At 41.2% G+C, this 26390-nt stretch overlaps 2 protein-coding genes across 3 annotated transcripts in view; one reads left to right on the top strand and one right to left on the bottom strand.

The window, feature by feature from the left end:
• Window positions 1-10563, top strand: part of LOC133551966 (calcium-binding protein 8-like) — an 89294-nt gene extending 78731 nt beyond the window's left edge. For both annotated transcript variants that reach the window (XM_061899173.1, XM_061899174.1), the window contains exon 6: window positions 3763-10563. In XM_061899173.1, coding sequence (XP_061755157.1) covers window positions 3763-3877 — 115 coding nt within the window. In that variant the 3' untranslated portion in view covers window positions 3878-10563. The remainder of the gene's footprint in view (window positions 1-3762) is intronic.
• A 4610-nt stretch (window positions 10564-15173) lies between these two features.
• On the bottom strand, window positions 15174-25478 carry sdf2 (stromal cell-derived factor 2). The gene is made up of 3 exons (XM_061899172.1): window positions 25237-25478; window positions 19061-19257; window positions 15174-15817 (listed from the first exon to the last, which is right to left on the bottom strand). The coding sequence occupies exons 1-3, from the start codon at window positions 25418-25420 to the stop codon at window positions 15521-15523; spliced, it is 678 nt and encodes a 225-aa protein (XP_061755156.1). The 5' UTR covers window positions 25421-25478; the 3' UTR covers window positions 15174-15520.
• Between the last annotated feature and the right edge of the window lie 912 nt (window positions 25479-26390).

Raw genomic sequence — 26390 nt, 5'->3', positions numbered from 1 at the left:
GACTCCTTCTTCAGCTTGACGGCATCCCTCACCGCTGGTGTCCACCAAGGGGTTTTAGGATTGCCGCCCCGACAGGCACCAACTACCTTGCGGCCACAGCTCCGATCTGCCGCCTCGACAATAGAGGTGCGGAACATGGTCCACTCGGACTCAATGTCCAGCACCTCCCTCGTGACATGTTCAAAGTTCTTCCGGAGGTGGGAATTGAAACTTTGTCTGACAGGAGACTCTGCCAGACGTTCCCAGCAGACCCTCACAATGCGTTTGGGCCTCCCAGGTCTGTCCGGCATCCTCCCCCACCATCGCAGCCAACTCACCACCAGGTGGTGATCGGTAGAAAGCTCCGCCCCTCTCTTCACCCGAGTGTCCATAACATGAGGCCGCAAATCCGAAGACACAACTACAAAGTCGATCATGGAACTGCGGCCTAGGGTGTCCTGGTGCCAAGTGCACATATGGACACCCTTATGCTTGAACATGGTGTTTGTTATGGACAATCCGTGACGAGCACAAAAGTCCAATAACAAAACACCACTCGGGTTCAGATCCGGGCGGCCATTCTTCCCAATCACGCCTCTCCAGGTTTCACTGTCGTTGCCAACATGAGCGTTGAAGTCTCCCAGTAGGACAAGGGAATCACCCGGAGGAGCACTTTCCAGTACTCCCTCGAGTGTACCCAAAAAGGGTGGGTATTCTGAACTGCTGTTTGGTGCGTAAGCACAAACAACAGTCAGGACCCGTCCCCCCACCCGAAGGCGGAGGGAGGCTACCCTTTCGTCCACCGGGTTGAACTCCAACGTACAGGCTTTGAGCCGGGGGGAAACAAGAATTGCCACCCCAGCCCGTCGCCTCTCACTGCCGGCAACGCCAGAGTGGAAGAGGGTCCAATCCCTCTCGAGAGAAGTGGTTCCAGAGCCCTTGCTGTGCGTCGAAGTGAGTCCGACTATATCCAGCCGGAATTTCTCGACTTCGCGCACTAGCTCAGGCTCTTTCCCCCCCAGTGACGTGACGTTCCACGTCCCAAGAGCTAGCTTCTGTAGCCGAGGATCGGACCGCCAAGTGCCCTGCCTTCGGCTGCCGCCCAGCTCACAATGCACCCGACCTCTATGGCCCCTGCTATGGGTGGTGAGCCCATTGGAGGGGTGACCCACGTTGCCTCTTCGGGCTGTTTGTTGTAGTTGCTGTTATTGCTGATGTTCTGTAGTTGTTGTTGCTGTATTTGCTGTTGTTTTAGTTGCTGTAATTGTTGTTGTACTGTATTTTTTGCTGTATTTGTTGTGGTTGTTGTAGTTGCTATGATGGTTGTTGTCCTGTATTTGTTGTTGTAGTTGCTGTAATTGTTGTTGTTGTATTTGTTGTTGTAGTTGCTCTAATAGTTGTTTTATGTTTGTTGCAGTTGCTGTAATTGTTGTTGTTGTTCTGTAGTTGTTGCTGTGTTTGTTGTTGTTGTTGTTGTAGTTGCTGTGATGGTTGTTGTTCTGTAGTTGTTGTAGTTGCTGTAATAATTGTTGTATTTGCTTTTGTAGTTGCTTTCATAGTTGTTGTTCTGTGTTTGTTGTAGTTGCTGTAATTGCTGTTCTGTAGTTGTTGTTGCAGTGTTTGCTGTTGTTGAAGTTTCTCTAATTGTTGTTCTGTATTTGTTGTTGTTGTATTTGCTATAATTGTTGTTGCTCCGTAGTTGTTGCTGCTGTATTTGCTGTTGTTGCAGTTGCTATAATAGTTGTTGTTCTGTAGTAGTTGCAGTTGTGGTTGCGTGAGGTGAGCAGAGTGCGTTGTGACTGTGATGTTGTGTGCGAGGATGAGATGTCGTGCAAGTGTAATGTCCCCAAATTGTCAAAGCATTGCCTTCCAAGTGAATAATAAATGTTCAGACGGAAGTTCAGACGTCTGACGCGTCTTTGTTGAGGGAATCAAGCAGAAGAGCATCACAGCCTATTACCCACAATCCTTTGCACCCCAGACAATTAGTCCCTGAAGACAATCTCGGTCCTGATTCTGCGTCTTTTATTATTTTTCTCCTTTTTGTGTTTGTTGCTCTCTCTCTCGCGTCAGGGAGGATGAGGACGTCAAATGTTGTGTTGCTCAAATATTCATGTAGTCAAAGTGGCAAACATCTTTCAAGCTGCACGTGAGGACACACAACGAGACACACGTGAGGACACACATAAGGAGAAACATGGAAACACAATTAACAAGACACATGAGGATGCACACAAATGGACACACAAAGACAGGCAATAAATGAGACACACAATGACGCACAATGAATGACACTCAAATGTAGACACAGGGGAACTCACACAAGCACTGAGACACATTTGGACACACAATGAATGGGACGCATTAAGTCACACACAATGAGACACACAAAGAATGAGACACACAATTAATGAGACCCAGTAAGACACAGTGATTGAGACACACAAGGACAAACAATGAACAAGATGCATTAAGACACACACACAATAATTGAGACACAATAAGAACACATAATGAATGACACACACACACACACACACACACAAAGATACACAAACGTAGACACACGAGGACTCACAAAATGACTGAGACACATTTAGACACACAATGAATGAGACACACAAGGACACTTAATGAATGATACACAATAGGACACAGACAGTGAATGAGACACATTAAGACACACACAATGAATGACACACAATGAATGAGACACACAATGAATAAGACACACACAATGAATGAGACACACAATGAATGAGACACACAGGGAATGAGACACACAATGAATAAGACACACAATGAATGAGACACACAATGAATGAGACACATTAAGTAGCACAATTCATGCGACGCACGATAAGACACACTTTGAATGAGCCACAATAAGACACACACACAATGACACACAATGAATGAGGCACGTTTTGACGCACACAATGAATGAGACACACAATGAATGAGACACAATGAGACGCATTAAGACACACAATGAATGAGACACAATGAGACGCATTAAGACACACAATGAATGAGACACAATGAGACGCATTAAGACACACACAATGAATGAGACACAATAAGACACATAATGAGACACATTAAGACACACAATGAATGACACAGACAAGGGCACACAATGAATGAGACACAATAAGACACACGATGAGACACAAAGAATGACACAATAAGACACAATGAATGAGGCCAAAAGACACACAATGAATGAGGCAGAAAAAGACACACACAATGAATGAGACGGAATAAGACACACACAACAAATGAGACACATAATAAATGAGACACACAATAAATGAGACACACACAATCAAAAAGACACACACAATGAATGAGACACACAATGAATGATACACAGGAGGGATGAGACACACAAGGGATGCTGAAAGTGAAAGTGTCATGTTCTGGATCAGGTTCTTGTTGTGGGTCAAAAGAAGATGAGAAGTCTTCATCATGCGTCCTTCACTTTCACTTTCACTTTCACTTTGTCTCTCTCCTTCGACTCCCATGTCAGGGGCAGTCAGACTTATTGATGATGTCACAGACAGGAAGGACACAGCAGTGTCTTCTCTAGCGAGGGGCGGGTCTTGTCGCGTCACATGACCACTCTCTGTTTCCATGACATCATCCTGCTGGTGGTCCTGGTCTAACTGTGCTGGTGTCCCACAGTGCACCCCAAGAAGGTGGTCCTGGTCTAACTGTGCTGGTGTCCCACAGTGCATCCCAAGAAGGTGGTCCTGGTCTAACTGTGCTGGTGTCCCACAGTGCATCCCAAGAAGAAGAACCGCCAGACGTGCGTCAGGAAAAGTCTGATCTGCGCCTTCGCCATGGCCTTCATCATCAGCGTCATGCTGATTGCCGCCAACCAGATGCTGCGTAACGGCATGGAGTAAACTTCTGAGCGCTGAGACTCCTGGACCTCAATGATGGACCTGGATGAGACCACGATGGAGACTGTGGAACCACCTTAAACTGTAATACACCATGATGGACCAGGATTGACCTTAATGGACTGTAATGGATCATGATGGACCTGGATGGACTGTAATGGTCTGTGATGGACCTTGATGGACCTGGATGGACCATGATTGACCTTAATGGACTGTAATGGATCATGATGGCCCATGATGGACCGTGATGGTCCGTGATAGACCAATATAGACCTTGTTGGATCGTGATGGACCGTGATTGACCATAGTGGACGTTGATGGACCATGATGGACTATGATGGACCTTGATGGACCTTAAAGGGCCTTGATGGACCTTGAGGGACCTTAAAGGACTTTGATGGACCTTGATGGACCATGATGGACCTTAAAGGACTTTGATGGACCTTGATGGACCATGATGGACCTTGATGGACCTTAAAGGACCTTGATGAACCTCAAAGGACCTTGATGAACCTTAAAGGACTTTGATGGACCTTGATGGACCATGATGGACCATGATGGACCTTAAAGGACCTTGATGGATCTTGATGAACTCTGAGAGACCGTGATGGACCTAAATGCACCATGATAAACCATGATGGACAATGATCAATTATGATGGACCACGATGGACCATGAAGGACTATAATGCACCATAAAGGACTATAATGCACCATGATAAACCATGATGCACAATGATCAATTATGATGGACCTTGGTGGACCATAATAAGCCATGATGGACCATGAAGGACTATAACGCACCATGATGGACCATGATAAACCATGATCAATTATGATGGACCTTAATGGACCATGATGGACCATGAAGGACTATGATCAATTATGATGGATCATGACAAACCATGATGGACCATGAAGGACTATATTGCACCATGATGGACCATGATAAACCATGATGCACCATCATGCAGAATGATCAATTATGATGGACTATGATAAACCATGAAGGACTAAAATGCGCCATGATGGACCATGATAAACCATGATGCACAATGATCAATTATGATGGACCTTGATGGACCATAATAAACCATGATGGACCATGAAGGACTGTAATGCACCATGATGGACCATGATAAACCATGATGCACCATCATGCAGAATGATCAATTATGATGGACCATGATAAACCATGAAGGACTATGATGCACCATGATAAACCATGATGGACCCTGATTCACAATGATCAATTATGATGGACCATGATAAACCATGATGGACCATGAAGTACTAGAATGTGCCATGATGGACCATGATAAACCATGAAGGACTATGATGCACCATGATAAACCATGATGGACCATGATTCACAATGATCAATTATGATGGACCATGATAAACCATGATGGACCATGAAGTACTAGAATGTGCCATGATGGACCATGATAAACCATGAAGCACCATGATGGACAATGATCAATCATGATGGACCATGATGGACCATAATAAACCATGATGGACCATGAAGGACTGTAATGCACCATGATGGACCATGATAAACCATGATGCACCATCATGCAGAATGATCAATTATGATGGACCATGATAAACCATGAAGGACTATGATGCACCATGATAAACCATGATGGACCCTGATTCACAATGATCAATTATGATGGACCATGATAAACCATGATGGACCATGAAGTACTAGAATGTGCCATGATGGACCATGATAAACCATGAAGGACTATGATGCACCATGATAAACCATGATGGACCATGATTCACAATGATCAATTATGATGGACCATGATAAACCATGATGGACCATGAAGTACTAGAATGTGCCATGATGGACCATGATAAACCATGAAGCACCATGATGGACAATGATCAATCATGATGGACCATGATGGACCATAATAAACCATGATGGACCATGAAGGACTGTAATGCACCATGATGGACCATGATAAACCATGATGCACCATGATGGACAATGATCAATTATGATGGACCTTGATGGACCATAATAAACCATGATGGACCATGAAGGACTGTAATGCACCATGATGGACCATGATAAACCATGATGCACCATGATGGACAATGATCAATTATGATGGACCTTGATGGACCATAATAAACCATGATGGACCATGAAGGACTGTAATGCACCATGATGGACCATGATAAACCATGATGCACCATGATGGACAATGATCAATTATGATGGACCATGATGGACCATAATAAACCATGATGGACCATGAAGGACTGTAATGCACCATGATGGACCATGATAAACCATGATGCACCATCATGCAGAATGATCAATTATGATGGACCATGATAAACCTTGAAGGACTATGATGCACCATGATGGACCATGGTTCACTTTGATCAATTATGATGGACCATGATAAACCATGATGGACCATGATAGATCATAATGGACCTTGATGGACCATAATAAACCATGATGGACCATGATGGACCATGAAGGACCATGAAGGACTGTAATGCACCATGATGGACCATGATAAACCATAATGCACCATCATGCAGAATGATCAATTATGGTGGACCATGATAAACCATGAAGGACTATGATGCACCATGATAAACCATGATGGACCATGATTCACATTGATCAATTATGATGGACCATGATAATCCATGATGGACCATGAAGGACTAAAATGCGCCATGATAAACCATGATGCACCATGATGGACAATGATCAATTATGATGGACCTTGATGGACCATGATAAACCATGATGGACCATGAAGGACTGTAATGCACCATGATGCACCATGATCAATTATGATGGACCACGATGGACCATGATAAACCATGATGGACCATGAAGGACTATGATGCACAATGATCAATTATAATGGACCATGATGGACCATCATAAACCATGATGGACCATGAAGGACTATGATGTACCATTATGGACCATGATAAACCATGATGCACAATGATCAATTATGATGGACCATGATGGATCATGTAAGACCAAGAAGGACCATGATCAAGCTTGATGGATAATAAAGGACTATGGAAGGCCATGAAGGTTTATAAAGGACCATGATAAACCATGATGGACCATGAAGGAACATGATGGACCTTGATGTACCATGATGGACCCTAATAGACCATGATGGACACTACTAGACCACAATGGACCCTACTAGACCACGATGGATCCAAGTACGTCTGTGAACAACCTTTGTGCTGCTACGAAGTTTAGTTTGAGGAGCAGAAGAAGAGATGTTTATTTTGTGTGAAGATGTCACATTTCAACTAACTGGACTCTCTGAGAACTTTCTAAACTAAAATACTTGGATTTTATTTTTCTGACGACCCTTTAAATTACTTTTCTAGACTCTTTGACCACACTGATCAGGTGCGTGGAGCCATTCCTCATCTTCTTGTCTGTGAACACTCGGGATGGATCCTCACTCGTTCTACGAGGAGATGGAGCGGGGAAAGGAGAGGAAGAAGGAGTAAAAGAAGGAAAAGAAAGAGGAGAAGAACAAGAGGAAGGAAGAAAAGAAGGAGGAAAAGAAGATGGAGTAGGAGAAGAAGGGGAAGGAAGAACATAAGTTGATGGAGAAGGAGAAGGGGGAAAGGGGAGGAACAAAAGAAGGAGAAGATGGAGTAAAAGGAGGAAAAGGAAGAGGGGGAGAAAAAGAACGAGAGGAAGGAGGAAAATAAGGTGGAGAAGGAGAATAAGATGGAGGAGAAGGAGAAGAAGATGGGGTAAAAGAAGGAAAAGAAAGGAGAATAACAAAAAGGAGGAAAAGAAGATGGAGAAGAAGAAGGGAAAGGAGAGGAAGAAGGAAGAAAAGAAGGAGAACATGGAGTAAAAGAAGGAAAAGGAAGAGAAGAAGAAAAAAAGAACAAGAGAAAGGAGGAAAATAAGATGGAGAAGGAGAGTAAGATGGACAAGAAGGAGATGGAGTAAAAGAAATAGGAGAAGAACAAGGAGAAGTAGGAAAAGAAGATGGAGTAGGAGAAGAAGGGGAAGGAGGGAAATAAGAAGATGGAGAAGGAGAAGTGAAAAGACAGGAACAAGGAAGAAATGAAGGAGAAGATGGAGTAAAAGGAAGAGGAGAAGAAAATAAGAATGAGAGGAAGGAGGAAAATAGGATAGAGAAGGAGAAGAAGATGGAGTAAAAAGGGAAAGAAAGAGGAGAAGAGGGAAAAGAAGGAGGAAAAGAAGATGGAGTAAAAGAAGGAAGAGGAGAAGAAGAAGTAGGAGGAGGAGAAAAGAAAAGAGAAGGGGGAGATAAAGTAAAAGATGATGGAGTAAAAGAAGGAAGAATAAGATGGAGTGAAAGAAGGAAAATTAAGAAGAGAAGATAAAGAAGAATGAGAGGAAGGAGGAAAATTTAAGGAGATGGAGAATAAGGTGAAGGAGGACAAGAAGATGGAGCAAACAAAGGAAAAGAAAGAGGGGGAGAAAGAAAAGAACAACGAGGAAAAGAAAAAGTAGAAGAAGATGAAGTAAAAGAAGGGAAAGGAAGAGAAGAAGGAGGAGGAGGAGAAAATGAAGGAGCAGGAGGCGATAAAGGTAAAGAGGATGGAGTAAAAGAAGGAAAAAGAAGATGAAGAATGATGAATAGAAGATGAAGAAAGAATAAGCAGGAGGAGTAGAAGAAGGAGAAGGTCAAGAAAAAAAGGGTTGAGGAGGAGGAGAAGAAGGAGTAGGAGAAAAAAAGGAGGACAAGAAGAAGAAGGACAAGAACAAAATGTAGGAGGAAAAGGAGAAAAAGGAAAAGGAGAAGAATATGGAGTATAGAAGAAGAAATGGGAGAGGAAGGAGGGAGAAGAAGATGGATTCGAAGAAGGAGACAGAGGAGAAGAAGATGGAGAATAAGGAGAAGAAAACTAAGGACAAGAAGAAATGGGAGGAGGAGAAAAAGTAAAATGAGAAGAAGATAGAGTATAGAAGAAGAAAAAGGAGAGGAAGGGGGAGGAGATTATTGAGTAGAAGAATGTGACTGAAGAGAAGATGGAGTAGAAAGAAGATGGAGAATGAGAGAAGGATAAAAAGAAAGGTGCGGAGGAGAAGACAGAAGAGTTGACAGAGGAGAAGAAGGTGGAGAGGGAGGTGACTGAGGACAAGAAGATGGAGTAGAAAGAGGAAGGAAAAGAAAATGGAGTATAGACAAAGTAAACGGAGAAGGAGGTGACTGAGAAGTAGAAGAAGCAGGAGAAGAAGAAAAGGGATAGAAGGAAGGAGGTGACTGAGGAGAAGAAGTTGGAGAATGAAAGAAGGAGTATAGAAGAAGAAAAAGGAGAAGGAGGAGGTGACTGAGGAGAAGAGGATGAGTAGAAGAAGGTGAAGAAGGAGTATAGAAGAAGAAAAAGGAGAGGAATGCAGAGGTGACTGAGGAGGAGAAGGAGTATAGAAGAAGAAAAAGGAGAGGAAGAAGGAAGTGACTGAGGAGAAGAAGATGGAGTAGAAGAAGGAGTATAGAAGAAGAAAAAGGAGTGGAATGAGGAGGTGACAGAGGAGAAGGAGGAGAAGACGGAGTATAGAAGAAGAAAAAGGAGAGGAAGACGGGGGTGACTGAGGAGAAGATGGAGTAGAAGAAGGAGTATAGAAGAAGAAACAGGAGAGGATTGAGGAGGGGACAAAGGAGAAGGAGTATAGAAGAAGAAAAGGCAGAGGAATGAGGAGGTGACAGGGGAGAATAAGGAGAAGAAGGAGTATAGAAGAAGAAAACGTAGAGGAATGAGGAGGTGACAGAGGAGAAGGAGTATAGAAGAAGAAAAAGGAGAGGAAGAAGGTGACTGAGGAGAAGAAAATGGAGTAGAAGGAGAAGGAGTATAGAACAAGAAAAAGGAGAGGAATGAGGAGAAGATGGAGTATAGAAGAAGAAAAAGGAAAGGAAGGAGGTGACTGAGGAGAAGATGGAGTAGAAGAAGGAGAAGGAGTATAGAAGAAGAAAAAGGAGAGGAATGAGGAGGTGACAGAGGAGAAGGAGTATAGAAGAAGAAAAAGGAGAGGAAGAAGGTGACTGAGGAGAAGAAAATGGAGTAGAAGGAGAAGGAGTATAGAACAAGAAAAAGGAGAGGAATGAGGAGAAGATGGAGTATAGAAGAAGAAAAAGGAAAGGAAGGAGGTGACTGAGGAGAAGATGGAGTAGAAGAAGGAGAAGGAGTATAGAAGAAGAAAAAGGAGAGGAATGAGGAGGTGACAGAGGAGAAGAAGGAGTATAGAAGAAGAAAAAGGAGAGGAATGAGGAGAATAATGAGGAGTGTGTGACAGTAAAAGGTGCTGTTGCATGCTGGGAAAAGGTGTGCTTGTGCTGCATGTAGGTCACTAACACTACTGCACTGTAAATATGATATTTATACATGATACCTAGCTATGACGTCATCCTATGTAGCCACACTGAATGTATGAAGGCCAGGCCTCAAGTAGACACTTCCCCGGGAGGAGGCTGCCCCCCTGTGGCCTGCGGGAGAACTGCAGTAGAAGGAAGGAAGCCCAATCCTCATTTTGGTGAAACCTCCCAAGTGGAACACAACCTCCCAAGTGGAACACAACCTCCCAAGTGGAACACAACCTCCCAAGTGGAACACAACCTCCCAAGTGGAACACAACCTCCCAAGTGGAACACAACTGCTGAGTTCTGGAAACAATGTCAGTATCAATAAGACACACACGCACCCACATTTTAAATGGCATTCAAGTGTAAAAAGAAAAGGGGTGTTTTGTACATTACCAAAAAAATGAAGCAAGTTTTTAACAACTTGGAGTTCAACCAAAACATTGAAAAAAACAGGAAGTTACGAAATATAACATAATATTTCGGAACTTATATAATAGGTAATAATATAATATTAGCCCTGCCATGAGGTGGCAACTTGTCCAGGGTGTACACCGCCTTCCGCCCAATTGTAGCTGAGATAGACACCAGCGACCCCAAAGGGAATAAGCGGTAGGAAATGGATGGATGGATGATATTACACTTTCTATAGTTATCATCACATTTCATATCATCGTTCTCCTTCTGAGGGGAATTTTTAAAAAACACATCCTCAGACATGAATATACGTTTTGTTCGACTTTTGACTTTTTTTTGTTCTGCCTGGAATATTTCTGTTGTACTCCAAATTGTTTTACTAGCACAGTAAATTGAAAAATATTTCAGATTCTGTGGTTATCATCACATTCCATATCATTGCTACTCCCTGACCCCCTGAGGATGTCTCAGACCAAATCCAATCAGACATAAAGAAGTCTTGTTTTTTTTGATTGAATTGATTGATTGAAACTTTTATTAGTAGATTGCACAGTACAGTACATATTCCGTACAATTGACCACTAAATGGTAACACCCCAATAAGTTTTTCAACTTGTTTAAGTCGGGGTCCACGTTAATCAATTCACGTTAATGAATTGTTTGGTTTTTGAAGTTGTTGTTTTTTCTCGTTTGAGCTCCCATTGTTTTCCAAGAATGGTAAATTAAGACGTGTCAGATTCTATGGTTATCCTCACATTCCATATCATTGCTACTCCCTGACCCCCTGAGGACGTCACAAACCAAATCCAATCAGACATAAAGAAGTTTTTTGTTTTTTTTATTGAATTGATTGATTGAGACTTATTAGTAGATTGCACAGGTCAGTACATATTTCGTACAATCGACCACTAAATCAATCAATCAATGTTTACTTATATACTTATGTTTACTTATATAGGCAACACCCGGATACGTTTTTCAACTTGTTTAAGTCGGGGGGTCCACGTTAATCAATTCACGTTAATGAATTGTTTGGTCTTTGAAGTTGTTGTTTTTTTCCTTTGAACTCCCATTGTTTTCCAAGAATGGTAATTTAAGACGTTTCAGATTCTATGGTTGTCCTCACATTACATATCATTGCTACTCCCTGACCCCCTGAGGACGTCACAAACCAAATCCAATCAGACATAAAGGTTTTTTTTTTATTGAATTGATTGATCGATTGATTGATTGTGACTTTTATTAGTAGATTGCACAGTTCAGTACATATTCCCTACAATTGACCACTAAATGGTAACACCCCAATAAGTTTTTCAACTTGTTTAAGTCGGGGTCCACGTTAATCAATTCATGGAATCAATTCATTGATTCCATGAATCAATAAATGAGGCTTAAAGATGTTTTGTTTGAATTTTTAAGTTTTTTTTCTCCCTGGAACGCCAAACTGTCGTACAAAAACAGTCAATTACGAAATGTGTTACGATCTGTTACGCTGGACCTGTTCTTTGTTTAGTTTTGGGGGTGTTTTTCTGTGTTTTTGGTTCACTTCTTTTCCTGTGCTCTTATTTTGTTCTACTTCCTGTTTTGGTTGTACTTTCCTCCCACCAGCTTCGTGCTGGCAGCGAGTGACAAAACATAATATTAATCACCCACAGGTGATAAAGACAGCGCTCGGAAGCGGTGTGAAGCTAAAATAGGGGAAATACAACCAGAACCGGAAGTGGCACAAAATAAGAGCACGAGAAAGGAAGTGACTCAAAAACACCCCAAAACTAAACAAATCACATTTTTATATTTGGTATCATTGTCATCTCATCCTCATCAATAAATAACTTTTTTTTTTTTTAGTTTTAATTTTTGTATTCCGGTTGAACTCCAATTAGTTTGACAAAACAAAACACTTTAGTGGTGTTCCACTTCGGAGGTTTCCACATGAATTATATTTCCACGATTTATCGCATCACTAACAACAAAGGCGAACGAATGAGTCCACATTACTATAATGTACTTCATTATTTTTTTTAAGCATGACGTCATCCATCGCGGCGGAGGGGGGAGAGGGCATTGTGCTTAAATATGCAAAGTTACGTCATCGGCCCCGCCCTCCTCGCGTCCAACCGGGAGGCATGCGCAGTTTCGATCACGTGACCACAGCGATTGCGTCATGCCGCTTTGAAGCGGGGACGGGAAAGAAAGCAATATTTACCCAATTTACGAGATAATCGATATGTACACACGTGTTGATGCAATAAATCGTTGTTTTGATAAGAAATGTCTGCTTGCTTCTGTTTACATTCGGAGTGTCAGTGGCCACATTATTAGGTACACCACAGTTAATGAGATCAATATATATAAATGCTGTCAATTTTGGATTATATCAATATTTTTCAGTTTTTTTGTACTTTTCGCCCACAAATCTGTTATTTTGTTTAGTTGTTGATATTGTTTAGGAACTCAGGGAATAAGTTACCGGAGGGGGGAACCAAAGGATTTGAACGAAAGACAAAGTTTACTTATTTTTGTTCAAACAGGTCGACGTAACAAAAGAGAATCATTGTACTGTTTTGTTGCTATTATTACATTTAACTTATTATATATTGTACAAAAAAATGTTTACAAATAAGTTTCATTAAAAAAAAAATGGGTTCGCCTAAAATCTTTGTCCCGTTTTTTTTTGTTTATTATTTCCTCTATTAATCATGATCAACAAATTAAAGACCTAAATCATAAACTGAAGTCAATATTATTTTACAAACCCCAAGACAAGTGAAGTCGGCACGTTGTGAAATTCGTCAATAAAAAGAGAATACAATGTTTTGCAAATCCTTTTCAACTTGAATAGATTGCAAAGACAAGATACTTTATGTTTTTTTTGTGCAAATAATCATTAACTTTAACGGCAGCAACACAGCCTTCCCGGTAAGGTTTATTCAGGTGTACTGGAGAGGAGGCTACGCCGGATAGTCGAACCTCGGATTCAGGAGGAACAGTGTGGTTTTCATCCTGGTCGTGGAACTGTGGACCAGCTCTATACTCTCGGCAGGGTTCTTGAGGGTGCATGGGAGTTTGCCCAACCAGTCTACATGTGCTTTGTGGACTTGGAGAAGGCATTCGACCGTGTCCCTCGGGAAGTCCTGTGGGGAGTGCTCAGAGAATATGGGGTATCGGACTGTCTTATTGTGGCGGTCCACTCCCTGTACGATCAGTGTCAGAGTTTGGTCTGCATTGCCGGCAGTAAGTCGAACACATTTCCAGTGAAGGTTGGACTCCGCCAAGGCTGTCCTTTGTCACCGATTCTGTTCATAACTTTTATGGACAGAATTTCTAGGCGCAGTCAAGGCGTTGAGGGGTTCCGGTTTGGTGACCGCAGGATTAGGTCTCTGCTTTTTGCAGATGATGTGGTCCTGATGGCTTCATCTGACCGGGATCTTCAGCTCTCAATGGATCGGTTCGCAGCAGAGTGTGAAGCGACCGGAATGAGAATCAGCACCTCCAAGTCCGAGTCCATGGTTCTCGCCCGGAAAAGGGTGGAATGCCATCTCCGGGTTGGGGAGGAGACCCTGCCCCAAGTGGAGGAGTTCAAGTACCTTGGAGTCTTGTTCACGAGTGAGGGAAGAGTGGATCGTGAGATCGACAGGCGGATCGGTGCGGCGTCTTCAATAATGCGGACTTTGTACCGATCCGTTGTGGTGAAGAAGGAGCTGAGCCGGAAGGCAAAGCTCTCAATTTACCGGTCGATCTACGTTCCCATCCTCACCTATGGTCATGAGCTTTGGGTCATGACCGAAAGGATAAGATCACGGGTACAAGCGGCCGGAATGAGTTTGGGTCTCTCCCTTAGAGATAGGGTGAGAAGCTCTGCCATCCGGGAGGAACTCAAAGTAAAGCCGCTGCTCCTTCACATCGAGAGGAGCCAGATGAGGTGGCTCGGGCATCTGGTCAGGATGCCACCCAAACGCCTCCCTAGGGAGGTGTTTAGGGCACGTCCAACCGGTAGGAGGCCACGGGGAAGACCCAGGACACGTTGGGAAGACTATGTCTCCCGGCTGGCCTGGGAACGCCTCGGGATCCCCCGGGAAGAGCTGGACGAAGTGGCTTGGGAGAGGAAAGTCTGGGCTTCCCTGCTTAGGCTGCTGCCCCCGCGACCCAACCTCGGATAAGCGGAAGATGATGGATGGATGGATGGATGGCAGCAACACATTGCAAAAAAGTTGTCATGGGGCATTTTTTTTGACACTGTTACATGGGCTTTCCTTTTAACAACACTCAGTAAACGTTTAGGAACTGAGGAGAGCAATTTTTGAAGCTTTTCAGGTGGAATTCTTTCCCATTCTTGCTTGATGTACAGCTTCAGTTGTTAACAGACCGTGGTCGCCATTGTGGGATTTTAGGCTTCATAGCGCGCCACACATTTTCATTGAGATACAGGTCTGGACTACAGGCAGGCCATATATGTGTTATTTAACTGTATGGTATTGAGTTTATAAAAAAAAAAAAAAATACAACCCTTGTTTTTAACGACAACATTTATTATTTTCCTGCTACCTTAAACACGTAGGCTCTTTTTTCCAATTTGTATTCATTTTTCTGGAGGATAGTATTTTCAAAATGTGCGACTGTCCCTTAAAAAAAAAAAACCACGCACTTTGGACCTCATGATTCAGTCAATAAAATAGAAATTGACAATTTTTTTTTTGTTCTATAAATATTCCTGTGTTTACTACAAAGAGCGCGTGTCTCCTTCAGCAGGAAGTAGTCGTGCGGTGAGAGAAAGTCCGCATGTGTGACGTTTGAGAGGAAACAGGAAGCGAGTGGACACCAACTTCCTCCCAAGACGAGAGAAGAAAAGGGGCGTTCAGAACTCGGTGTGCTGGTAGTGGTGCTCCTGGCCCGCCATGGCCTCGCTGGGCTTGATGAAGACGCCCTCCATGGCCATCCACAAGCTGTGCGGCGTGGTGCCGGGCATGGCGTGCACCTCCCTCTGGCCGTGGATGGGCCGGCCGTACTGCTCCCCCGTCACCGACAGCAGCGCATCGGTGGACTTGTGGCGGAAGCGGACCGCCTCCTGCCGCTTCCACACCGACCCGCCGCACACCACGCTCCATTCGTCCAGGTGGTCGCCTTCGCCCTCCTCGCCGAACGCGCTCACCTCCTGCGGACGGCGGCACCGCGACCGTTAGAGGTACTCTCAGGTATGCCCCGCCTTCTGCCCCATTAAAACTAGATAGGCTACAGCTCCCCCCACGACCTCAAAGGGAATAAGCGGTAGAAAATGGATGGATGGATGAGCAAAATACAAACCCTGTTTCCATATGAGTTGGGAAATTGTGTTAGATGTAAATATAAACAGAATACAATGATTTACAAATCCTTTTCAACCTATATTCAGTTGAATGCACTACAAAAACAAGATATGTGATGTTCAAACTCATACACTTTTTTTTTTTTTGCAAATAATAATTAACTTGGAATTTCATGGCTGCAACAAGTGCCAAAGTAGTTGGGAAAGGGCATGTTCACCACTGTGTTACATCACCTTTTTCTTTAACAACACTCAATAAATGTTTGGGAACTGAGGAAACTAATCAATGAATTTTTTTCCCCATTCTTGTTTTATGTAGAGCTTCAATCGTTCAACAGTCCGGGGTCTCCGCTGTCGTATTTTACGCTTCATAATGCAGCATGGGAGACAGGTCTGGACTGCGGGCGGGCCAGGAAAGTACCCGCGCTCTTTTTTTACAAAGCCACACTGTTGTAACACGTGCTGAATGTGGCTTGGCATTGTCTTGCTGAAATAAGCAGGGGCGTCCATGAAAAAGACAGCGCTTAGATGGCAGCATATGTTGTTTCCAAAACTTGTATGTACCTTTCAGCATTAATGGTGCCTTCACATATGTGTAAGTTACCCATGCTTTGGGCACTAATGCACCCCCATACCATCACAGATGCTGGCTTTTATACTTTGCGTCGATAACAGTCTGGATGATTCGCTCCCCCTTTGGTCCGGATGACACGATGTCGAATATTTCCAAAAACAATTTGAAATGTGGACTCGTCAGACCACAGAACACTTTTCCACTTTTCATCAGTCCATTTTAGATGATCTCAGGCCAGAGAAGCTGGCAGCGTTTCTGGATGTTGTTGATAAATGGCGTTCGCTTTGCATAGTAGAGTTTTAACTTGCACTTACAGATGTAGCGACAAACTGTATTTAGTGACAGTGGTTTTCTGAAGTGTTCCTGAGGCCATGGGGTGATATCCTTTACAGATTGATGTCGGTTTTTGATACAGTGCCGTCTGAGGGATCGAAGGTCACGGTCATTCAATGTTGGTTTCCGGCCATGCCGCTCACGTGGAGTGATTTCTCCAGATTCTCTGAACCTTTTGATGATATTATGGAGCGTAGATGTTGAAATCCCTAATTTTCTTGCATTAGCACTTTGACAAACGTTGTTCTTAAACTGTTTGACTATTTGCTCACACAGTTGTGGACAAAGGGGTGTACCTCGCCCCATCCTTTCTTGTGAAAGACTGAGCATTTTTTGGGAAGCAGCTTTTACACCCAATCATGGCACCCACCTGTTCCAAATTAGCCTTCACACCTGTGGGATGTTCCAAATAAGTGTTTGATGAGCATTCCTCAACTTTATCAGTATTTATCGCCACCTTTCCCAACTTCTTTGTCACGTGTTGCTGGCATCAAATTGTAAAGTTAATGATTATTTGCAACAACAACAAAAAGTTTATCAGTTTGAACATCAAATATGTTGTCTTTGTAGCATATTCAACTGAATATGGGTTGAAAAGGATTTGCAAATCATTGTATTCTGTTTATATTTACATCTAACACAATTTCCCAACTCATATGGAAACAGGGTTTGTATGACAAGAAGCGACTGTCAGAAATCAGCTTGAAGATGATCCGCAAAACATCATCTATGCAACATTTTGACCAAAGAACCACCATTAAATGTCATGTAAAAGGGACGGCGTGGCGCAGTGGGAGAGTGGCCGTGCGCAACCCGAGGGTCCCTGGTTCAATCCCCACCTAGTACCAACCTCTTCACGTCCGTTGTGTCCTGAGCAAGACACTTCACCCTTGCTCCTGATGGGTGCCGGTTGGCGTCTTGCATGGCAGCTCCCTCCATCAGTGTGTGAATGTGTGTGTGAATGTGGAAGTAGTGTCAAAGCGCTTTGAGTACATTGAAGGTAGAAAAGCGCTATACAAGTACAACCCATTTATCATTTATGTAGACCACAAGGAATTGTTTTCAATTTATAAAAAAAATAATAATGATATGACTCTTAATATGCACCCTATAATAAAATTCAACAATAGACCATTCATCAGCAGTCTGCCTTGTAATCCAGTGCGCACTACGGTCCGAAAAATATGGAACATTTCCATTCTATACATCTCTCGTTATCTTAGACCAGGGGTGGGCATTACGTCGATCGCGATCGACTGGTGGATCTCGGAGGGTGTGTCAGTCGATCTCAAGCCAGGCATTAAAAAATAGACATAAAAATGAGCAATCATCAATCATACCAAGACTTCACTTTCGTCAGTTGTTTGACATTCTCGGCACCCGAGGATCTTGTGAGATGACGCTGGCTGCTGCGAGCTCATATTTAAGAAAAAAATCACTAACAGGGCGGACGCAGAGAAACACATTTTATTTCTAGAGACTCCGTACCTACTGTCAAAACTCTAAAGACAGACAGCACAGTTCCTGTCTTCACCATAAAAGACCTGTTTCATCCTGCCTGTGCTAACAAAATAAGAGTCTCAGAAAGCTAGCAAGCTACGGAGTTTGATGCCAATGTATTTCTCCCCCGCCCTCAGCGACCGCTTTCTCACTTGCTTGCCCACCCGCACACTCACTGACGTCACTCACCTGCTGCCAGACATTAAAGGGCCACACACATATGCTACTCTCATAACAAAGTGTTTAAAAACGAGTATGCAAGTTGGACAAATGAGATGCCAAATGCAACCACTTTTATGCGGTATTGGACAGAAAGGAGGACTTTTTTTCCTCCATTTGAAAATGCGGACGTTATCAGCACCACTGTCTAATTCCAATCAATGCAAGTCATCAGAATCAGGTAATACACCAACTTATATTTTTGTCTTCATGAAAGAAAGGAATCTATGTGTGTTAAACATGCTTGTATTATCATTAAACACCATTAACTTGTTAACAAAAATGTCTCTTTCATAAATAAATAAATATAAATTATAAAAAGGAATGCGGTAGATCTCCTCGACTTGGTCAATTGAAAAGTAGCTCGCCTGCAGAAAAAGTGTGAGTGCCCCTGTCTTAGACGGCCTTAGATAGAAGGAATGGTCCAAAAGGACGTTGGGCGAACCGACGAGGCGGAGGAAACCCACCTGGTTGGAGGAGAGCGGCGAGCTGAAGTGGTGACTGTGCAGGTTCCGGCCCGTGTTGACGTGCGTCAGTCGGATGGTCTGACCGCACTTGACCGCCTCGCCCCGTCGGCACGCCGCCTCGCGAGTCCCGCGCACGCTCCAGTAGCTGTTGGCGTCCTCCACGCCTGTGACGCCCGTCACCGACTGCTGTCCACTTCCTGGGCCACACACACACACAAATGACACTTGGTAAGTGCTATGATCTTTCAGTTCAAATATCTATATTTCAAAGGGGAACCGCATTGTACTGCCTTTGGTTCAGAATCATTATGAAAGACATGACGGATGGATTTCTTTTTCGCATTCTAACTTGTGTATAAAGTAGGGGTGTAACGGTACGTGTATTTGTGTTGAATCGTTTCGGTACGGGGGTTTCGGTTCGGTTCGGAGGTGTACCGAACGAGTTTCCACACGGACCATGAATTGATTAACGTGGACCCCGACTTAAACAAGTTGAAAAACGTATTCGGGTGTTACCATTTAGTGGTCAATTGTACGGAATATGTACTGTACTGTGCAACCTACTAATAAAAGTTTCAATCAATCAATCAAAACATATTAGGTAGCGTACCGCACGTTGTGTAAATAATGCACATGGAGGTACAACACACGGCATGCTAGCAGCAACCGGGCTAAAATAGACTGACCATACCTCTTTTCACCGGATATGTCCTCTTTTGCGGGGCTGTCCGGGTGGAGTTTCTTAAATGCCTCAAAAGTCAGGCATTTTAAGTTAGGGTTGCGTGTATTTTCAATCTACGTTCAGGGTTAAAGGGGAACATTATCACCAGACCTAAATAAGCCTAAATATATACCTTGATGGTGCAGAAAAAAAGACCATCTATTTCTTTAACCGATTTCCGAACTCTAAATGGGTGAATTTTGGCGAATTAAACGCCTTTCTGTTTATCGCGCTGGAGGCGATGACGTCGCCGAGGTAACACACCCACCATTTTCATTTTCAACACATTACAAACACCGGGTCTAAGCTCTGTTATTTTCCGTTTTTTTGACTATTTTTTGGAACCTTGGAGACATCATGCCTTGTCGGTGTGTTGTCGGAGAGTGTAACAACACTAACAGGGAGGGATTCAAGTTGCACCACTGGCCCGAAGATGCCAAAGTGTCTGCCGCCAGACCCCCATTGAATGTGCCGGAGTGTCTCCACATTTGACCGGCGATGCTAAGGCAGACATGGCACAGAGATGTATGTATAACCTGCAGATACATTTGCAACGATAAAGTCAACAAATTCACAAAGGTGAGTTTTGTTGATGTTGACTGCCAGCTAATCGATGCTAACATGCTATTTACCGGCAGTGCTAAAGCAGACATGGCACAGAGATGTATGGATAACCTGCAGATGCATTTGCAACGATAGTCAACGAAATCACAAAGGTGAGTTTTGTTGATGTTGACTGCCAGCTAATCGATGTTAACATGCTACGCTAATCGATGCTAACATGCTATTTACCGGCGGTGCTAAAGCAGACATGGCACAGAGATGTATGGATAACCTGCAGATGCATTTGCAACGATAGTCAACGAAATCACAAAGGTGAGTTTTGTTGATGTTGACTGCCAGCTAATCGATGTTAACATGCTATGCTAATCGATGCTAACAAGCTATTTACCGGCGGTGCTAAAGCAGACATGGCACAGAGATGTATGGATAACCTGCAGATGCATTTGCAACGATAGTCAACGAAATCACAAAGGTGAGTTTTGTTGATGTTGACTGCCAGCTAATCGATGTTAACATGCTACGCTAATCGATGCTAACATGCTATTTACCGGCGGTGCTAAAGCAGACATGGCACAGAGATGTATGGATAACCTGCAAATGCATTTGCAACTATATTACATTTCCTTCCACCCACATTTAATGCGAAACAAACACTTACCAATCGACGGATTTAAGTTGCTCCAGTGTCACGAGATGCGAAAGTCCTGATCGTTTGGTCCGCACATTTTACCGGCGATGCTAACGCAGCTATTCGGCCATGCTATGGCTATGAATAGCGTCAATAGCTATTCGCTCAATAACTTCAGTTTCTTCTTCAATATTTTCATACTCCAACCATCTGTTTCAATACATGCGTAATCTGTTGAATCGCTTAAGTCGCTGAAATCCGAGTTTGAATCCCAGCTAATGTCGCTATATCCTGCTGTGGTATTCCCATTGTTTGTTTACATTGGCAGCACTGTGTGACGTCATAGGGAAATGGCCAGTGTCTTCGCAGAGAGCGAAAATAAGGCACTTTGAAGCTTTATTTAGGGATATTCCGAGACCGGTAAAATTTTGAAAAAAACTTCAAAAAATACAACAAGCCTGTGGGAACTGATTTTTATTGTTTTTAACCCTTTTGAAATTGTGATAATGTTCCCCTTTAAGAAGGGGTTAAAAACAAAACAAATTGAGAAGTGTGCGCACGCTGCAGCATTCGTAAGGGAAGGATAGAGACAGAGAGAGCGAGAGAGTTATCATAAACTCGCATGCGTCGCCAGGCTCTGCTTTTTACCCGCAGATTTATCAGATTTTATTTTTTATTATCTATAGCAGGGGTGTCAAAAGTGTGCCCCGGAAGCCATTTGCGGCCCACAGCAAGTGTTTTAAAAGCCCACGGCACATTGTAAACATACTATTAAGATAAACAAAAACATAAACACAAGCGAAATAAAAAAGCTTAAAGGCTAAATGTAATTTAGAAAAAGTTGCAACGTTGACTAATAAAACAAAGCTGTTTTTTTGTCTTTCAAACTGTCATTGCTCAAAACTAAAAATATCGAATCAAAATCAACGTTATTATGAATTATTGAACTATCCAAGGTTCTGATTACTTCACATCAAATATTCCACTAAGAAAAATATTTTTGGTGGAAGATTTGGCAAATTTGGTAAATAAATAACCATAAAATGTATATTTTGTTGTTTTCTTACTGTACCGAAAATGAACCGAACCGTGACCTCTGAACCGAGGTATGTACCGAACCGCAAATTTTATAATAATATAAATGTAAATAAAAGTCTACTTACAACACCGCCAATGGGTTCATAAAATCCAATAAGAAAACACCTGAAAACAGCCAATAAAACTCAATTTTCGTTCCGTGACTTGAACATTACCCATTCATGATATCGTTGTTATGAGCTATTTATAGCGACCACGAGCTGGTGTGTTGTTTCGACACGAACGACTGGTGAGCTGTTTGGTTTTTATTATTATTATATCAACATAAAAAAACACAAGATACACTTACAATAAGTGCACCAACCCAAAAAAACCTCCTTCATTCACACAAAAGGGTTTTTTTTTTCTGTTATTAATATTCTGGTTCCTACAAAATATATCAATACAGTCTGAAAGGCATTTACTTCATTGCTATTTTATATGTAACTGTTTTTATGTTCTTTTACTTTCTTTTCATTCAAGAAAATGTTTATTTACTAATCTTATTTTGTATTTTATTTTTTTAAATAGGACCTCATCTTCACCAGACCAGGTTGTCAATGAAATTAGATTGTTTAAAGGGTTTCTTAAAACCATGTCCCGTCCAGATTATGTCCAGGTTGGGCTCAGCAACACACACCTTCATTTACTGTATGTACACTCAAAATTAGGGAACACAACAACAGATTGCGTAATAGTCTGTAAACAAACTTACATTTTCAAAATAAGCATTTGAGGACTTCTCATCTTTATTAATGTTTTTTTGGCAGCATTAATGGTTTCAACCATGTAACTTTCTAGAGCTAAAAAATACTGAATAAATGTTTTAAAGAAAGTAATACTAAGTGAATACCTATTTTTGGCCTTAAAAATAAACCTTTTATCGAGTACTATAATTAAATTGACTAAATCATGACCGTCAATAAACTCTCCTAAAATAACAGAAACCACATCAAGCTTCATAGCTGGTGAACTGTTTCCTCGCTTCCCTGCTCCCCGGAAATGTGTTTTGGATCATAGATCACGCCCCCCCTTGCCTGGATAGAAAAAGGATGAGGACGTATTCCGACAAGTCGGTACACTTTTGACAGCCGATTTAGACCCCGGAAATGGCGAGAACGGCACAAAAAGACGCACGGTCGCACCTCTTGGCGAAGACAATGAATGAAATGTGCCTTTTACTACATGACATATATACTTACATCATGTATATATTACATGTTATTATGAATGTTACTACATGACATATATACTTACATCATGTATATATTACATGTTATTATGAATGTTAATACATGACATATATACTTACATCCTGTATATATTACATGTTATTATGAATGTTACTACATGACATATATACTTACATCATGTATATATTACATGTTATTATGAATGTTACAACATGGCATATATACTTACATCATGTATATATTACATATTATGAATGTTACTACGTGACATATATACTTACATATTAATGTTACTACATTACATGTATAATCACAGCATGTATATATTACATGTTATTATGAATGTTACTACATGACATGTAATGTAGTACGATTCGTAATAAAATGTAATATATACATGCTGTAAGTATATATTATGTCATGTAGTAACATTCATAATAACATGTAATATATACATGATGTATGTATATATATATATACATATATATATACTTACATCATGTGAATATTACATGTTATTATTATTATATACATGATGTAAGTATATATATATATACACACTTACATCATGTATATGTTACATGTTATTATGAATGTTACTACATGACATATTTACATCATGTAAATATTACATATTATGAATGTTACTACATGACATATAAAATACTTACATCATATATATATTACATGTTATTATGAATGTTACTACATGACATATTAACTTACATAGTACGTGTTATTAATGTTACTAAATGACATATATACTTACATTACGTATATAATATATGTTATTATGAATGTTACTACATGACATATATTCTTACATCATGTATATATTACAAGTTATTATGAATGTTACTACATTATATATACTTACATCATGTATATATTACATATTATGAATGTTACTACATGACATACATACTTATATCATGTATATATTACACATTATTATGAATGTTACTGCATGACGTATATACTTGCATCATGTATATATTACATGATATTATGAATGTTACTACATGACATATATACTTACATCATGTGTTATTATGAATGTTACTACATGAAATATATACTTATATCATGTATATATTGCATGTTATTATGAATGTTACTACATGACATATATACTTACATGTGTGTTATTATGAATGTTACTACATGATATATATACTTACATCATGTATATATTACATGTTATTATTAATGTTACTACATTATATACTTACATCATGTATATATTACATGTTATTATTAATGTTACTACATTATATACTTACATCATGTATATATTACATGTTATTATTAATGTTACTACATTATATACTTACATCATGTATATATTACATGTTATTATTAATGTTACTACATTATATACTTACATCATGTATATATTACATGTTATTATGAATGTTAATAAACGACATATATACTTACATCCTGTATATATTACATGTTATTATGAATGTTACTACATGACATATATACTTACATGTTATTATGAATGTTACTACATGACAAATGTACTTACATCCTGTATATATTACATGTTATTATGAATGTTAATAAATGACATATATACTTACATCCTGTATATATTACATGTTATTATGAATGTTACTACATGACTTATATACTTACATCATGTATATATTACATGTTATTATTAATGTTACTACATTATATACTTACATCATGTATATATTACATCTTATTATGAATGTCTTTATTGCAGAGCTTTAAAAGGTAAAATGTCGGCTTTTTAAACACACACTTTGGTCCATCCATCCATTTTACTACCGCTTGTCCCTCCTTGAAGCCATATTTCCTGTCTTCATGAAAGACAAAGAAATGTTATATTGGCAACGTCGACTTAAAAAAAACCGTCTCCCTCAAAGTAAAATATGTTCTTATGGCGCCTGAAGTTAATCCTTCATTAATCCTTCATAAATAATGTCGAGAACAATACAAAAAAAAGAGAGCCACTCACCGGAGCCGTAGCGCACGTCATGAGAATGCAGCCTCACGTTGTGTTTCACGTTTAAAAGTTTGACGACGGAGCCGCATGTCACGAAACTCAGCTCCGTGCCGAGGGAGGCCCGCGAGAAATACGCGAGGGACACGAAAAGACAGGTGAAAGTGCGCGAAATAAGGACGACGTTGAAGGCATCCATTCCCACCGATGTGCTGACGTCACGCTTAGCTCCGTCTTCTTCTTCCGCTTCTTCTTCCTCCTTTTTATGGCGGCTCGCAACCAACGCTAATAAAGGCATAGCGCCACCTGCTGGACTGGAGTGTGTAAACTCAGGGTGAGTACTTAGGTTACAGACTTATGTTGCTATAAAGCAGTGCTTCTTAACTTTGTTGGAGGTACAGAACCCCACCAGTTTCATATGTGCATTCGCCGAACCCTTCTTTAGTGAAAAATACCATTTAAATGTTTTTTTCAAATTCAAGACGGAGTCACCATATTTTTCGGACTATACAGTTTTGATCAAAATGATTCAACCCCTACACAATGTTGGTGTTTTAGCAAGTTGGACATTTATTCCCTATTTTGTTTATAGTCATATCAAATAAAGATGTGTCAAATAGACGAATGCAACTTAAATTGCAACACTGTATTTTACGGAATACCAAAAAAAGGCATTTTTCTTAATATGTGAAGTGAAGTGAATTATATTTATATAGCGCTTTTCTCTAGTGACTCAAAGCGCTTTACATAGTGAAACCCAATATTTAAGTAACATTTAAAGCAGTGTGGGTGGCACTGGGAGCAGGTGGGTAAAGTGTCTTGCCCAAGGACACAACGGCAGTGACTAGGATGGCGGAAGCGGGAATTGAACCTGCAACCCTCAAGTTGCTGGCACGGCCGCTCTACACATTAAGTTTGAACTGGTAGTTTTAAATGTGTATTTTGCTACACTAAAGATTGAAAGGGACAACAAGCTGCCACAATTAAGTCTAAGCCGTTATAAACAAGTCATTTTTTTACATATTTTCTCCAAACGTTCACTATATTTGGTTGTGATGTTTAAGCTGATGTGTGGGAATGCCGTGACGTCCCTGAACGCACTATTATCTCATTGACAAAATGATTCAACCCCCAAGTTCAGGGGTAGGGAACCTATGGCTCTAGAGCCA

This window comes from Nerophis ophidion, linkage group LG04, assembly GCF_033978795.1.
Source record: "Nerophis ophidion isolate RoL-2023_Sa linkage group LG04, RoL_Noph_v1.0, whole genome shotgun sequence".
In the NCBI taxonomy this organism is placed as follows: Eukaryota; Metazoa; Chordata; class Actinopteri; order Syngnathiformes; family Syngnathidae; genus Nerophis; species Nerophis ophidion.
Note: the sequence above shows the minus strand (reverse complement) of the source record. Positions and strands in the feature narration are given on the sequence as shown.

What these genes read in the sequence shown, in the direction of transcription:
- sdf2 (XM_061899172.1), bottom strand. Translation starts at nt 25,420, where the DNA reads ATGGATGCCTTCAACGTCGTCCTTATTTCGCGCACTTTCACCTGTCTT. An exon ending in TGACGTGCGCTACGGCTCCG is followed by an intron (nt 19,258 to 25,236) that starts GTGAGTGGCTCT and finishes TGTGTGGCCCAG; the next exon opens with GAAGTGGACAGCAGTCGGTG. An exon ending in CGCCGCTCTCCTCCAACCAG is followed by an intron (nt 15,818 to 19,060) that starts GTGGGTTTCCTC and finishes CGCCGTCCGCAG; the next exon opens with GAGGTGAGCGCGTTCGGCGA.